This window comes from Phocoena phocoena, chromosome 4 (genome assembly GCF_963924675.1).
Source record: "Phocoena phocoena chromosome 4, mPhoPho1.1, whole genome shotgun sequence".
Taxonomy (NCBI): domain Eukaryota; kingdom Metazoa; phylum Chordata; class Mammalia; order Artiodactyla; family Phocoenidae; genus Phocoena; species Phocoena phocoena.
Window position 1 is genome coordinate 112,714,975 of NC_089222.1, and position 17,742 is coordinate 112,732,716.

The window sequence follows — 17,742 nt, forward strand, 5'->3', positions numbered from 1 at the left end:
AACATGCTTTTATGCCACTAATATCCCCATAGGTTTTATTTTGTTTGGTTTTTATTTTATTTTTATTATTTTGTTTTATTGAAGTATAGTTGATTTACAATATATTAATTTCTGCTGTACAGCAAAGTAACTCAGTTGTACATATATATATATTCTTTTTCATATTCTTTTCCATTATGATTTATCATAGGATATTGAATATAGTTCCCTGTACTATACAGTAGTACCTTGTTGTTTATCCATCCTATATATACTAGTTAGCATCTGCTAATCCCAAACTCTAAGTCATTCCCTCCCACCACCACCCTTGGCAATCACGAGTCTGTTCTCTATGTCTGTGAGTCTGTTTCTGTTTCATATATATGTTCATTTGTGTCATATTTTAGATTCCACATATAAGTGATATCATATAGTATTTGTCTTTCTCCTTCTGCTTTATTGCAAATGGCATTATTTCATTCTTGCCAATTCTTGTGTGTGTGTGTGTGTGTGTGTGTGTGTGTTTATTTTCTTCTATGGTTGCAGTGGCTAACACTTGCAGTGAAATTCTTTTATAACTCTTTTAAGTAAAGGGAAGATATTCAATACTTCCCCTTTTATCCAACTGATAATGGCAAGAAATAGTTTGAACATTCAAAGTTAATATTTTTAAGGGCATTTAATACTTTACAAAAATATGTAGAACGTAGAATATAAGGAACCAAACGTGATGGTGCCATACCTCAGGGCTGGGGGCTATGAAGAACAATTACATTTAGGCCTGATGAGACAATGAGAAAAACTGTATCTAAAAGCAGAGATGGTAGCTGTACAAGGAGGGTTATATAATAGGAGCTATAGCCACATGATGTGATGAGGTTGAGATAGGGAAGAGGCACTGAGGTAGTAGCAGCAGGTATCATGAGTATTTTATACTTTTGTACAATTTACAAAAGCTTGTTCTGGGAACAAGCTTTGGTTTGGTCTCATACATATCACTTAAAATTTAGAGTGGAAGGATGGTGTTGTGTCTAATTTCATGGTTTGATGGATCAATAATTCCCACTTGGGGTACCCATTTCGTGTCCCTCAGTCACATGTTTAGTCCTTCCAAGAGCCTAGGAACAAACTGAGAACTGATTTTCCAATAAAAAATAGATTTTTTATAGTAGTGAGCATTGCAGAAATGTAGAATTCTAGGTGTTTGAGCTGGATTCTCATTTGGGGAGCTTGACAGAGGCTAACAGAACATCCCTATCAGCAACAAACATGTCTGGAAAATATTGGGTCATTATATTGCATAACACATGTGGTAGAATAACTAGCACTCAAGCTGAAACAAATGAAAAAGTACCTTTTCCTTCTTAATACACCTTTAAAGCTGACAGCCTTACATGTTATTCCAAATGTGATATATATTGCCATCAAAATCCAAAAAGAGTCTCTTTTTCATGGTGGGCAGTGCAAGATTCATCAACTTGTCTCTCACTCTAGAAGTAATATTGCAACATACTTCAAACCACTGGAGCCTTGGCAACTTAATGTGTCAAGCTGCCATAGTTTCCTGAGGATTATCTCTGATCCTCTGTCAGATATGTATTTTAGTACGGCAGTTAAAAGTGTTTCCTATTTCCTACTCTCTAGGAATTAGCATAATCTCATCAATGAAATGGACTTGCATAATTTTCTATGGAATATCATGATAATCAAGATCCCTTTGGACTGTATTATCACAGGAAGCAGACTTGACATACCGTTGAGGCAAATATATCAAGGCATACTGTTGTCCTTTCTACATAGAAACAAATGACTTCTGACTTCCTTTGTTAATAGCGATAAGGAAAAAAATAGACAACTGAATCCCAGATTCATTAATTCCGCTCTTATTGGCTATGGTAAATATACCACCTTCATAATTGTAGGTGAAATTAGCATCACCTAATGAAGATGTCTTCATGCTAGATTATCAAATAGATTATCAATAAAAAGGTTTTCTCCACAACTTGCCTGTTTTTCATGCTAGCAAAATCATGTTGAATAGGTATTGATCACTCCTGCAATTTTCAGAAATTTCCTCATAGTACTAAACTCTGCAATCAGCTCCATGAATGTAGAATTGCTTTTGTTTATTACCTTTGTTGAGGGAGGCATTTCTTTGGGTTTTTATTTGTCCCTTCCTGCCATTTCTGTGGTCAGGGAATAGATGCAGGAATTCCACCAGTTACCGAGTATGTTGATTATATATTCTGTGAAAGGAGAATAACCATCAGATAAATCTGTGGTCCAGGAATAGACGAAGAGGCAAATTTAAGTCAACACTCCCTTTGAAAGCTGAATTCAGTAAGTTCTCCTTTAATGGGCCATAGTCATTTTTCAGGGTACCATGAATTAGAGTCAGTCAAAAACAGTATCTCAAAAACAAACAAAGAAACAAACAAAACAAAAAACCTCTCAGAAATTTCAGGTATTTCTTGTTTCTGTGCAAAGTTACTCCAGTAGCTGTTTCAAAGTTCCTCTGGAATAATCCTGGAGTAATATTCATGGTATGCTACTGTGGCTGAGATGTAGAATCCTTCCTCAAAGTAACTGTGGACTGTCTATAAATTGTCATATGTCTGGAAACTGAGCAATAGGCTATAAAGAGTTTTCTGCTCGGCTAACCTAGAACTTTTTTGCCTAAATATGACAAATTACATATGAGTAATCTGCCATCTGAGTATCAGTGAGATGCACCAAGTATCCCTGCTTTTCTCTAACTAAACTTTTTTATTTTGAGATAAATGTAGGTTCACATGTAGTTGTAATAAATAATACACAGAACCTTTGTGTCTACATTTTACCCAAATTGTAACTACAAAGCTCCTTCATATTGTCCTCTTATAGCCTCACTCACTTCTCTCCTCATTCACCTTCTTCTTAATTTTGTCATTTCAAGGGTGTTATATAAATGATCCCATATGGGATGTAACTTGTATTAATACCTTGTGGGAATTAGGTTTTTTATTCTGTATAAGACTCTGGAGATTCCTTTAGGTTGGTGGTTGTGTCAATAATCAGTTCCTTTTATACTGTTGAGTAGAATGCCATGGTATGGATGCCCCATAGTTTTTTAACCTTTTATCAGTTGAAGGATATTGGTTTGTGTCCAATTTTTGACTACTATGAATAAAGCTTTTATAAACATTAGTGCACAAGTTTCTGTGTGAACGTGACTTTCTTGATTCCGGTACCTATGTAAAAAGTCTTGGAATCAGGAAAACTTATTTCTCTCACTTAATTCTTCTTTCTGAAAGTTGTTTTAGCTATTTTAGTTCCTTTGATTTTCCATATACATTTTAAAAAGAAATATTGTAGATATTTTTTAAATGCCACAGAGCACTTACTTCACAATGCAGCAGCTTCTTTTTTCCTTAAGCTTTCCCCTGGTTCCTGTACTTTCTGACTAGACTACAGTCCACAAAAGTTGATTCTGAGAATTTTGGCTAGCGTTTTAGTTGTGTCTGTGGAGGGACAGAGCCCTAGAGTTGCAGACTCCACCATTTTTAGCAACATCAATCCAGTCAGTGCTCACTTTTATATTCTAATTTCAGCTAGCATAGTGAGTGTTTTGATCTGCACAGTCATTATTTCCTTTGTTTTTACTCTATTATCATATGAACACTTTTTCTTTTTTTTTTAATTATACTTCATATATTCACTGTTACTACCCACTACAGGAAGTAAACTGGAAGATGATTACAATGGAAAATCTTATTCTTGCCTCAGAAGGCAGGAAAGAATGGTAATAGGCATCATATAAACAGAATCTATAATTTAAAATAAGATAAAGTGAAACTAAAATGCTCTTGGTGGAGTGAGGAAGCGCCTCGGTCAGGCCTGCTGAGGGCCCTCGCCGACGCCTGGGCTCACCTGCTGCCCCGCCAGCTCCGCTCGCTTCCCGTCCCCCGTGGCCCGGCGCGGGGCAGGGCTGCCGGAGCCATGGAGGACGAGGTGGTTCGCATTGCCAAGAAGATGGACAAGATGGTGTAGAATAAGAACGCGACTGGAGCACTGGATTTACTGAGGGAGCTTAAGACTATTCCCATGACCTTGGAATTATTACAGTCCACAAGAATCGGAATGTCAGTGAATGCTATTTGCAAGCAGAGCACAGATGAAGAAGTTACATCTTTAGCAAAGTCCCTCATCAAATCCTGGAAAAAGTTATTAGATGGACCATCAACAGATAAAGACTCTGAAGAAAAGAAAAAAGATACTGCAGTTACATCACAGAATAGCCCTGAAGCAAGAGAGGAATGTAGCTCCAGTAGCAACGTAAGTGGCAGAAAGGATGAGACAAATACCCGAGACACTTACGTTTCATCTTTTCCTCGGGCACCAAGCGCTTCTGATTCTGTGCGGTTAAAGTGTTGGGAGATGCTCGCTGCGGCTCTCCGAACGGGAGATGACTACATCGCTATTGGAGCTGATGAGGAAGAATTAGGATCTCAAATCGAGGAAGCTATCTATCAAGAAATAAGGAATACAAACATGAAATACAAAAATAGAATACGAAGTAGGATATCAAATCTTAAGGATGCTAAGAATCCAAATTTAAGGAAAAATGTGCTGTGTGGGAATATTCCTCCTGACTTATTTGCTAGAATGACGGCAGAGGAGATGGCCAGCGATGAGCTCAAAGAGATGCGGAAAAACTTGACCAAAGAATCCATCAGAGAGCATCAGATGGCCAAGACAGGTGGACCCCAGATGGACTTGTTCACATGTGGCAAATGCAAGAAGTACTGCACTTACACACAGGTCCAAATGCAGAGTGTTGATGAACCAATGACGTTTGTTGTCTGCAACGAGTGTGGAAACCGGTGGAAGTTCTGATGAGTTGGAAGAATTGGCAAAACACCTGGACCATTAGGAAAATGGATTTTGTAATTAGCTTTAAGACTAGGCCAACCAACTAGTTTTACTGCAAATCAGATTTTTAAAGTAACATATATCCCTTGGGTTAGTCTCTGTTTTTGACATAGGATCCCTTCCTTAAATGCCTTCTGTAGTTTCAGAACAGTAAGGAGACCACATGATAATTGTTTGATATCTGTTTCAAAACATTTTTTTTTCCATTTTTATAAGTAAGTTGATATTAAACTTTTGGCAGTTTATTTTTACCTTTTTTTTTCCTTCTTAAAGGAAAATGTACCTTAACTTTTTTACAATCTGAAACATACACAGTAAAAATGTTATTCTTCTCAGTTAATACACAAATGGAAATTACATTTTTTTCCTATATTGGCATGTACCTGCAAATATTAAAAGAGAAGAAAAGGTAATATAATTATAAGTTTATCAAACATGGTGTATATTCAGATAATACTTGACCAGCTTATCTAAATTGTGCATAATATTTCAACTAGCATATGAAATTGATTTTAATTATTATGTTCACAAGTCTGGGATAATTAGTTATTATTTTGCATTTGTAACTAACTGTGATCGTCATTTCTTGTAATTTCTTGTACATGTTTATTACTTGTTCGTAATAGATTTTACTTTTGGAAACATGACTTGACTTTGTTGAAATCAGTTTGGTTTGTTGTTTATTTACCTGTTTGACTTTGAAGTGTATTTTACTTTTGCAGAACACTGTTGTAGTTTAGTAGCCTTTTCCTAAATCCTAGCTCAGGCAAAGAATAAAAACTTTTGACCATTTTTTCATTTTGTAGGAAGACATACTGGGAATAAAATGTTAGCATTCTAGGATAATGTTGTTCTTATAAACAGTTCATGACTTAACTTTGATTTGGAAATCTGTGCTGACCAAGGACTTTAAGGTTTATATAAATCATTAACGCTGTGGCTTTTCCATATAGAGACTAATGGAGCACATTTCTGTCCTAACTCTCTTTCTGTCACACAAGAATGAGGTTGTGGAACAGACTAATACGTGGGCTGTTACACAGCTGATTTGCAGGAAGGACCTTACAGTTAAGTGTGTGCCATCTGTTTTGTTAGGAATAAGAAAAAATGGTTTTCACACTTGGTCTAAGCACATCTTAAGGCCACTGTTACAAAGTCCACGTTTCATTATGCTCCGTCTGTACTCTCTAACCTCTATAGAGAGATCTGAGTACCTGCTTTGCACTCCCCTTCGCTCCCTCTTCTCCACTGCTTACTGCAGGTCAGTTTGATGTAATAGAGAACACAACATCTAAAAGTCCATGTTCAGACCCCACATAGAGGAATTGGCCCACTGGTACCATCCCACCTCTACTTTGTCAGGTCACAGAGTAACGTTTTATCATTTGAAAAATAACATGCATTTTTGAAAGAATGAATTTAATAAGAATAAAATTAAAATAGTCCCACTTTTAAATTAAGTGATCCATTTTTAAATTTGTTAATTCAATAAAGTTTCTTGTTATTAATCATGTAAAAAAAGTAAAATAAAATAAAATGCTCTTGGTGACTTCCTAAGCAAAACATAATTCAAAGATTGCATTTTATGGTTCATTTAGCATATGTAGATTCAGGCATTCCCTGAACTTCATCCTGGAATATTCTGTCAACTGACATGAAATTTCCCTGAAGTAATTTCACATTAGAAAATGTATTAAAAACTAGTATCTACTTTTCTGCAGAGTATTATGTTTCTGTGTGCAGAAATGATATGAACTACAAAACATATTTCACTGACAATGTTGATACCATTGATAGAGTGTGGAAATAAAAGAAATTTGATATGAAATCAAGCTTGTTTAATATTTATTTATTTATTTGCTCCTCTAAAAATCCTTTTTATTAATTGCTTTTGTAATGTTAGCTCTTATGTGAATGCTAAAGATTTGTGATTTCAGAGAATATAGGAATATATTTTATTTTAAAATTCAATTACTTTTTGTAAAATACAAAATTATACAGTAACTTTCCTAATTAGAAGTCAAAATCAACATTTCTTTTACTATTGTTTTATTTTTCTAGGAAAGGAGTGTGTTATGGGGCATGTATATTTTCAGTAGGTTAAGTTTTTCTTGATATTGGAACACTAAGCTAAAGTTACAGTGCCATTGTCTCAGTAACTTCAATTAAATATAAATGCATATCTTCTGACTACTTCAATATATTTGAGAATAGAATAACTTTAGCAAATTTCACACACAAAAGTTTGTTCTTAAAATATGATACAGTTTTTCCACTTTATGGCATTTTTGATTATGATTAGTCTCATGATATTTTTCTTTCTGAATAAAGGAAAATAAAGTGAATAAAATCTTGTTAATTTTCCTCTTAGTGGTTTAAAAAAATTATTACCTCATAAACTTGGTTATCAAGATTTAAAGACATGCTTATTCAACATATTAAAATTTTCTCTAGAAGTGTTATATATTTTTCTTTTCATATTAGTTAGTTAACCATCAAATCTTTGAGTATAACTAAGGAGTAGCCATGTTCCTTTTCCTTTCTCTCCCCTTGTGTGTTTTGTTCCTCTCTCTCCTTCTCTTTCTCTCTCTCTCCTTATTTAACACTACCGTCTTACATTTGATTTTATAGTTTTCAAAGTCAGATTTTTGAGAATTTTCCTTTCAAAATATCTTTAATTCTATCAAATTGATAGCCACTTGTGATATGTCTACACTCTGTTTAGTAATAATTATGTTTTGCTAGGATTATTTTTACATGATTTTTTGGTTTTTTTTTGTTTTGTTTTGTTTTGTTTGATGTGGACCATTTTATAAAAAAGTCTTTATTGAATTTGTTACAATATTGTTTCTGTTTTATGTTTTGGTTTTTTGGCCATGAGGCATGTGGGATCTTAGCTCCCCAGCCAGGGATTGAACCCACACCCCTGCATTGGAAGGTGAAGTCTTAACCACTGGACCACCAGGGAAGTCCCTGATTTTTGGTTTTTTAAGTCTGTAAATGATTACAAGTTGTGAGACTGTGCTGTGTTGATATTTGTTTACTTAAATAATATAAATGGATTTGTCCTGATACTCCATTTAGGGCTCTTGTCACATAAGAAACTTGTTTAAAAGATGACTGAACCATTTGCAATTTGAGGAGAATGAAAAGTAAGGAAAGGATAAAAGGGAAAGAGTTATTATCACAGATCGAATATAAAAGCTCAATTTTAATAGGGACAGGAGAAAAAATAACCTGTAGACCATTGGGAAAGTATAAGTTTTGGTTTCTGTATCACAGTTAGTTGATTAGCTGTTGGCTAGCGAAAACTCTGAAGTGGAAAACACTGTTTTTCTGTACGATTACACATAGAACACTTTGGACACCTGACATGTGGGTTGTTTTTCTCTACACCAACCAATTCAGCAACTCTCTGGACACAAAATGGGTGGCCTACAATTCAATTCAGTGCTGACACTCTATACCTGGAGTTAGTACAGAGGCCACAGGTTAAGGACTCAGGTGCACAAGACTTCCTCCTCCCACTTTCAGATGCCAGTTGAAAAGCCAGTTTGTCACCAGTGCTTCTGACTAACTGGCTATAAATCTGAGGTTTGTATGAACTCCTCTGGCTCAATAATTTGCTAGAATGGCTCATAGAATTCAGGAAAACATTTTATTTACTAGATTACTGGTTTATTATAAAAGGCTGTAACTCTGGAACAGCCAAATGGAAAAGGTGTGTAGGGCAAGGTATGTGGGAAGTGGGGGTGGAGATTCATGCCCTCTCCAGGTGTGTCACATTCCCAGTACCTCCACTTGTTCAGAAACCTGTAAGCTCTAAGTTCTATGCTTTAGTGATTTTATGGAGGCTTCATTATGTAGGCATGATTGATTAAGTCACTGGTCATCGATGATTGACTCAACCTATAACTCCTCTTTTCTCCCCAGAGGTGGAGAGTAGGGCTGAAGTTTCCAACGCTCTAATCACATGGTTGGTTCTCCTGGCAACCAGCCTACATTCTGCGGTTGTCTAGGAGCTTTTCAAAAGTCACCTAATTAACTTAAACTCAGGTGTGCTTGAAGGGGCTTGCTATAAATAATGAAAGACTCTCATCTTTAGTGCTCTCAGCTCTCATTGCTAAGGAAATTCATAGGGTTTTAGGAGATCTGCACCAGGAATGGGGATGAAGACCAAATATATATTTCTTATTATAAATCACAGTATCACAAGCCCCTTCTTGTCAGTCTACCATTAGCAAGCTGACTAGAGACACCAAAAAAAAAAAAAAAAAAAAAAAAAGAAAAGAAAAGAAAAAAAAAGGAATTCCAGTCATTATGAATTCTTCCAAGCCCTTGAACGTTTAGAAGTGCAACAGTCTGTGTTTTTTAATATTGCCAGTTTCCTTCCATTAACATTTCCATCTTAATTCGGAATGTTTTGCACCATCTCCACGTGAGACTAACTTCCAGATGAAGCTTGATACTTATTTTTCAGCAAACTTCCACTATTTCCTCCACCCCACCATGGGTGAAGTAGACTTCCATACCCCATTGTGTGGAAAACTCATGGTTTTTTAGAAGGACTTAGTAGCATTAATCAATAATTCTCTCTGATACCTAAGGTTTACTTCCTTTCATGAAGAGGAAAGGAATAAAAAGGTTTAAATCAGAGTCATGATTTGGAGTCATGTACTGTCTTACTTAGGAGTTTCTAAAAGAAAAGCCTAAGACAGGAATTCTGGTGCATGCAATTTATTAATGGAGAGCTTTCAAGAGAAAATGATTGGGAAAACAGGATTGGGCAAGGAAAAGAGATAGGCAGGAACATGGTTCCTGCTGGAGTCTAGTTTCACCCACCACCCAAAGATATTGTAAGGCAGCTCCTTGTTTTGCACAATAAAATATTTTGGAAAAAATATTTAAACCAGTGCTATAATTCTGTTTTAAGCAGTAGGTAAAATGATGTATCCTGAGAATATACCTAAAAATACTTAAACATATAACATTCTATTACAGAACATTTTAGATCATGAGAGAATAAGAAAAGTTCTTGAGATCAAAAAATTAAAATGGTCTAAAAAATAAGAGTGGTGAGCTAACACTAAAGGTATTTCTGTCCTGGAGACTTTTGCTAATATCAGGAAACAAGAGGTTGGATTTTAAGAGCCAAAAACAGCAGGTGATACTGCCAAGGAGGAAGTTGAAAATGATGCACTGTCTAATATGGAGGTCTTTGAAGGTCAAATCCTCAGTGAAGGAATGGAATTAAAAATAGAAATCACCAAAAGAACATGACCAAGAAACTTGTCTGTCTTTGTATGGGCTGTAAACAGAAAACAAAATCTTCCCTGAAAATTTATAATTGAGGCTTATCCCTGTACTGTTTTGGGATTTAAATTTACATTATTTTCAGACTCTAGTGTGTTACAAAATGAGAATATAGCAAAAGTTTTCCTTGATTAGGAGTGCCCTAGAATATCTAACAGATATTTTACAACTCACTTCTCAAAGTACTCAAAGGATTCTCACAGATGCCCCTTTAACATGGAGATCTTACCAAGATTCACCAGTCAAGATAACTGAACTACGTGTTGCCTGAGGGAGCACAAGTTCAACCCTTGAGCCCAGGCCAATCTCCTGACTATAAGGAAATTGACAAGCTCATTCTAAAATTCACATGGAAATGTAAGGAACCTGGAATAGCCAAAACAATCATAATAAAGAAGAACAAAATTGGAGAACTCATTTCCTAATTTCAAATGTTAACTATACTTCCAGCTTCAAAACTTACTATAAAACTATAACAATCAATATTGTGTGGTACTGCAATATGAATTGACATATAGACAATAGAATTGAGAATCCAGAAGTTAAAAAAAAATTCCCATAGGCCACCTTTGCTTGTCACATACACTTATTACAGGTTTTGTAGCTTCTGCTTCTCAGTGTGATGGAATAACCACTTACCAGATGGTACTCCCTGAAAAATAAAATATAAAACCTGGATACAAAAAGCAACTACCTGAAAAATCTTAAAAGTGAAGAAAGCAGTCCAACCCTGGCAGGGAGCATGAGCTTGTATGAAGGAGGCTAGATAAGCGGCGATTCAAGTACATTCCTTTCTCTGCTAGGTAATTTATGCAGCTGCAGTGGGAATACTTGGGGAAAAGCCCACCTTCTGGCCTGGGAACCAGAAAAAAGAAATAAATTGGAAATAACACCATCTCTCTATCAGGATGTTTGTACTTGCACCCACCATCATGCAAGGAAGCCCAAACCACCAGAGAATGTGAGTTGGTGATTCCACCAATCACTGACAGCCAGCATCAGCCACCAGAAATGTGAATAAAGAAAACTTCAGGTGATTCCAGCTCCCAAGCTTCAAGCCACCCAGTTGACACCAAGTGGAGCAGGAACGAGCTGTTCCCATTGAAAACTGCTCAATTTGAAGATTTGTGCTCAAAGTCAATGTTATTTTAAGCTACTAAGTTTGGGGGTGATTTTATACAGAACAAGAGATAGAATGTTAGACAAAATAGACTTTGGGGGAAAATATACTCTGGGGCTTCATAATTCAAACTATGTAATTTCACCAGAAAATTATAAAGTATTATAACCTCATATGAATCATATAACATATATTCAAAACACAGGAAAACACTGATGGAATTAAAATATGTTATGTTCAAATGCATGATTATAGTAAGAGATTTTTAACACATCTTTGTTAGTTGACTGATCAACTAAATTAAAAAAAAACTGTTAGGGATATAAAAGACAACCTACAAAATTAGAAAAATTAGTAATAATGTAGAAAATTTTACCTAAAAACTTCGTGGATATATGTAAACTTGTATCTAACAAATATAAATGCATCTCATCCTCAAGCATGCATGAAATACCAAAAATGACCATATACAAAGCTATAAAGTTATTCTTAGCAAGCATAAATGAATTATAGATACAGACCAGAAGCTCCACCTTTAATGTAATAATTTATAAATCACAAGATAAGTTTTAACAAATCCATTTTTTGTAAAAGTTTAAAGACAGAAGAGTCATAATTAAAATACTTGTAGGTAAAGATGAAATCATGAAGCAAATCAGAACACATTTAGAACTGAAAAATAATGAAAATGCTATATAGTTCATTTGTGAGTTACAGGTCAATAGGTACTTACAGAGAAATGTAAAACCTCAACTACCAATTAGGAAAAGACATTTCTAATCCAAGAATCTTTTTCTAAAAAATACCCTGCATAACAAGTTTCAACTATCTAGAGAAAAGTAATTAATAAAAACAAGGACAAAGATTAATGAAACAGAAAGAGTATTTCAAGTAAGTCAGCAATGTTCAAAGTTAAATCTTTGAAGAATACTAAAAGAAAGCAAATTCTGAATGGATTCATCAATAATAAAGTACAGAAGGGAAAATATTAATATGTTGAAAATAAAAAGTGAATATAACTGGAGGTATAACAGAGACTTTAATAAAAAGGAAAATAATGAGAACCTTTTTGCCAATAATTCGAAAAATCACATAAAACGGAATTTTGTAGGAAAACATAACCAAGAAACATAAATATATCCTGAATTTTTAAAATATTTGAGTCAGCAAATTTTAATATCTACTCTTGCTTGTACAAATAATACCAAATCCAGATAATTTTATACACATTCTGCCAAAGAAATAGGAACTATGAAATTAATTAATATAATGATAATTGAAATGGTGTAGAGATCTGTGAAAATTTTAACACAAAATGCGTTGGAAAAGACAGTCTCTTGCATACAATCTCTCAGCCCCCACTTATTCACCTATGAATGGACCTTGGGCCTGGAACACTTCCTTAGCAAGAGATAAAGAGCCCACACAGCCTGTGCTGGGTTTATCACATTGTGTGGGAATATCTTTCCCTGATTCAAGGTCAGTGAAAGCTCTTTTGTCTCTGCTTGGAGCATGCGTGTCATATGGCACCTGGCCAACCCTAATGTTATATCTGTCCTCCACAGGGAGTGGACTGGGTTCTATTGCCCAATAATAGGGCTGCCCATATGCAAATCGCCCTGCGGGCACTTGCTGGGAGAGACTAGCCAGCCATAGGGGAACCCACAAACATTACAGAAGCTTATCTTGCTCTGTCTCCCTGATTTAAGCAAAGTGTTGTTTCATGCAGTGCTTGACTGTATTGTTTTGCTTGGTGACTCCAATACCCAGGTGCAGTGGGCAGTCATATTTAGAGTCCTTCCCTGGGATTGCCAACTGGGGCATCCTACACTACTTGACAAAATAGAACTCTGTATATAAAATATAAGAATATTTTTAACATTGTGGCAATTGTTTTTCCCCTTACCTGGTCTGACTTTCGAAAATTTCACAACTGGATGTGTTTTAACTCTTAAGTAGTTCTTAAAAAAGTATAGGCTTCCTTGACCACTTGTAAACAAAGTACATTCAGACTATACAATGTCACAAGCTAAATCTTTTCATTTATAGATGATGTTATAATACCCTGGATTTCAGCTTCGCTTTTTATGGTGTTCACATTATATCTTATGTAGTAGGTAAATATATTTTAAAAGTAAAGCTTTCTGCCATTTTCACACAAGTACAAGTTATAGAGGAACTAATATTCCTTTCACACTGAAAGAGAATCAGACCTAGCATCTCTAGGAATGTAAAGCTGGTTGCCAGAGGGAAGAGATCTAAATCTTTTCAATGTAGTGATTGTATATTGTTGGCCTGGCACTTTTCCCAAACTGAAAAAGAAAGACGGGTGTATGTATTTATATTTTTAATTAAAAATGTGACTTTAGACTTTCATGAATTCAACCTGGCCACTCAGTATTAAAACCCTGCTTTAATTTTGTTTTGTTTTATTCCAGAACTACATGAGAGGTTGCTTTTTGTCTGTTTGTTTGGGGTTTTTTTGGAAATAAAAGTTAATATATCACTCTTCTAACATTTTCATGGACATGAAGGAAACTACACCCTATGATACTTTCCTATTTGGTAGTATATATAAAAAAAGATTCATATATATCAAACTGAATTACCATCAGGGGACTTAAATCAACTAGGAAAACAATAAAGAAAATTACCAACAAATATTTGGGAAGAAAAGTTTACTAATACATTTCTATATATCACTTGACTGTAAATGAAATGATGGCTATTTTCATCACTGCTGATGTAGTATCCTTTTTGTTATTAGATTGTATCACAGAATATTGTAATTACTCTCCCTTTTCTCCTGTCCCTTTACAAATGAAATCATTGTCTTAGGAAAGAATTGGCTTGATATAATTGTATCTAGTACAAATTTTCTTTTCATGCATATAAGGACATATGCACAGAATTCTGTGTTGTTCCTTTCCTGAATCCTATTGTGCAGTCAAGCTCATAAAAATCATAAAATCCCTTGAAATCAAATTGAGGGAATTCCTTTTTGACTCAAAGGAGGAAATCATTATTTCTATACTAAACAAAACAGATCAGGTGATGAGTGTATCAAGCTTTTGAGACCTGCTAAACACGTTGTGTTGGAGATAACTTAAGATCATTCATGGGGACTACTCATCCCTAGGCAATGTCAGTGATTTTAGTTGCAAGTTTGCAGATAGCTTGGTGGGATCTACTACATAAGAATTCTGTGTATGTGATACAATTTTTATTTCATACTTAAACCCCAATAAGAAATGATTTGGATTTCTCATGACCTGTTTTAATGTAACTTCCTATGAGAGAAAATGAAACTACATCAAAAGCATATATTTACATTTGTACTTGCATGTTGCTATATAAAATTACATTTATAACTACAAAACCCCAATACATAATATCAAGATATGTTTTGAAGAAATGAGAATTTTCAGTAGAAAATACCAGAAAGGTTTACAAGTCAATTGAAAGGAACTATGTAAGTTGTTCAAGACCGTTTTCAAGTACTTGAGTTAATTAAATAATTTTCAGTTTTCAAGCTAAATTTTCAATATTTGGTTTATTTACCTGTTATTTTCACTCACATTCTATGCCAAAACTACACCATTTTTGAGTACTCATCAGGTAAAAAGTTCTGAGTTAATTTCTTCACAGTTCTTAAGTATGAGTATATGAATCTTTGGCATGATATTATTATGTGTATATGCAAATATATATCACACAGGATTCTGGTCATCCAATGTGAAAAATGAATTGCCTTTGAATAAAAAAATAAATCAGAAATTTCTCAGATTTGAAAATATTTTCATGAAGAAAGAGAAAAATTATGCTTATTATTTTCCAATTATGGAACAACTTATTCAAAAGAAGGATGGGGAAAATTGCACAGTTTATTAGTAAATATTATTCAATATAAAAATAACTCTTTTCAACCTTCATTTATTACAGACTTGGCTTTTGTTCAAGTTTATATTTTGAGGTTCCACATCTATTCCAAACTCTCAGCAGTGATGGATACCACATAATAGTGTGATTTTAAAAAAATCAAAAATTAAAAATATGAGATTAATTTGTCCACATAGAAGATGCAGATCATCTGGAACTCCCTTACATTGTTTGTAGAATTGTAAACTAGTGCAACCACTGAACAACTTAAATTTTTAAAGCTTTTTTTAAAGTATAAGTTTGCTTAAAAATCTTTTGCTATAACTCAGATCACTTCCTTGAAGTCAGAGGCTAGAGAGGAAGTGGGATATTCTAAAAACAAAGAACAATCAGAAAAACAGCAACAAATGGTTGTCATATTCTACCTGAGATGAGAATTATGAAAAACGCCAGATACAAAATGTCATAATTAGAATAAGGCGATAAGGAAGAATAAGGCGATAAGAAGCAACTGGGTGACTGTAGCTGCATAAACAATATTCTAACTATTGTCATGATGCAGCCATTGAAAGCCTGAATCTGAACTATGGGAGGGTGTCTGATGGAACAAGTTCAAAGACCTTAGACAGGAGGAGTGATATTAAAGAACATACAGAAATAAAACAAATCAGGCTGGGAAGTATAGTGCTTTGTTCTGTTTTTCTATTTTCCTTTTACCTATTTGCCTCCAGGCACATTTCACCAAAACAAACCAGACTATAGCTGTGTCTATCATATACATGACATGTACTGTGGTCAGACACTACTATAGGTACTTTGTGAATATTAACTCATTAATCCTTTAATAAACCCCATGTGGTAGTTGTTATAAATACTGATATGAGTGAGACTTGAATTTGTTATCGCTTGGAACTACCCATCCACTTAAAATTATTTTTTGCTGATTTATGTAAAAATAACTCAATAATATTACAAATAAAAGACAATATGTATAAATTATAATACAGTTTTGTCTTTTGGTTCTTAGAATACAACATGAGAAATATGTAGTTAGTCATATTAACTTAAACTCAGGTGTGCTTGAAGGGGCTGTTTACTGAATTGGCGGATAGGCAAATTTTCCAAGCAATATCTGCATGTGTTGGCAGGTAAAAAGATTTTTGTTTGGAGTGAAAAAAGAAGTAAGATTTTTAAAATGTTTTTAGGTGTTAAAGTTTTTTATCTACTTGAAACTTTTTGTGTCTGTGAGTGAGTGTGTGTGTGTGTGTGTGTGTGTGTGTGTGTGTGTACCAAAGTCTGAGAAGAAAGATAGTGGAAACAAGAACAGTGAAGAATATGATATTTCTGCTGGTTTTGATATGAGGCATTTTTTTTGAGCTACATTATAGAGATTTGAGGTTTGGTAGCTGGTTTACTGAGTGAACTTGTGAATCTAAGATGAGTACATTGGAAACTAAAGGCACATACATTGTAGATTTCAGTGCTGATGAAAGAGTTGGGAATAGGACTTTTCCTTTACATTTTCCTGCTCTGGCACACTGTGGGCCAGGGTAGTGCCCTGGAAAATCTATGGCTCCTAGGAGGTAGAGGTGAGTAATTATGGCTGTCAGAGGACTGGCAATTTTTTTCCCCCCCAAAGGCACTAGAAGCTGTAAAAACAACACAGACTACTCAGATGGGAAGCAAATCTTCAATGAGAAGATTAAGGCTAAATAACATGACATCCCCCAGTTACATGAAAAAATAATTGGGGAAAGTTTAGAAATAAAGTTGCTAAGGGTTCAAGGTGTGGTATGAGCAATGTGAAACAGAATTTGTTCACAAAATTAATGTTGCCTCTTACCTAGTAAGTATAAAAAGTTTCTGTGAACATTTGTGTATATTGTTCTAAGAATTTACACTTGCAATAATAACTGTAATACTTATAGTATCTTACATATTAGTTATAATGCATGCTCCATTACATTATTACTATAATATGAAGTTTTACATTTGAATTTGAATTAGCAAGAAGAAAATAATGTAATAGTATTAAGAAATCCAAAGCCAGACTGCTGGATATCTGAAAGCCCTTCCTTCTGACCACTGAATGATTTTCTGTTGTTTCTTGCATAGATTGAAAAAAATGTGTTATATCTTCTCCAATTTTCGGGAGAAGGAACTCAATGCACTATAGCTGATACTTAAATTGTATTTTCCACTTTACACTCACTTTCATAAGAGTTTGCACATTGAGACCTAGTAGTTCCAGTAAAACAGAAGGTTTTCTCTTTTTTTGGGGGGAAGGGATAGAATTCAGTATAGTTTGTTTTATCAACCTTATTTTGAACTTATCAATGCATCATGTAATGCAGTTGACCATAACTTAGCAATCAAATTTTTCCCCCTGCCTTAAATCATTATAGACCTTGGAAAGGAAAGCAATCAACATGCACATTTAGGCAGACTATATTAAAACTCATGGTTACTTTCCTATTCTTTTCATAATGGTAATAAAAATGCAAGTCAATGAATAGGGATGAGGCAGAGAATTTGGAGTA

At 34.5% G+C, this 17,742-nt stretch overlaps 1 protein-coding gene across 1 annotated transcript; it reads left to right on the forward strand.

Moving 5' to 3' along the window:
• Positions 1 to 1,209: 1,209 nt before the first annotated feature.
• On the forward strand, positions 1,210 to 4,854 carry LOC136122480 (transcription elongation factor A protein 1-like). The gene is made up of 2 exons (XM_065876524.1): positions 1,210 to 1,296; positions 4,018 to 4,854. Exons 1-2 carry the CDS (start codon positions 1,249 to 1,251, stop codon positions 4,852 to 4,854), a joined length of 885 nt encoding a protein of 294 aa, XP_065732596.1. The 5' UTR covers positions 1,210 to 1,248.
• The last annotated feature ends 12,888 nt before the right edge of the window (positions 4,855 to 17,742 follow it).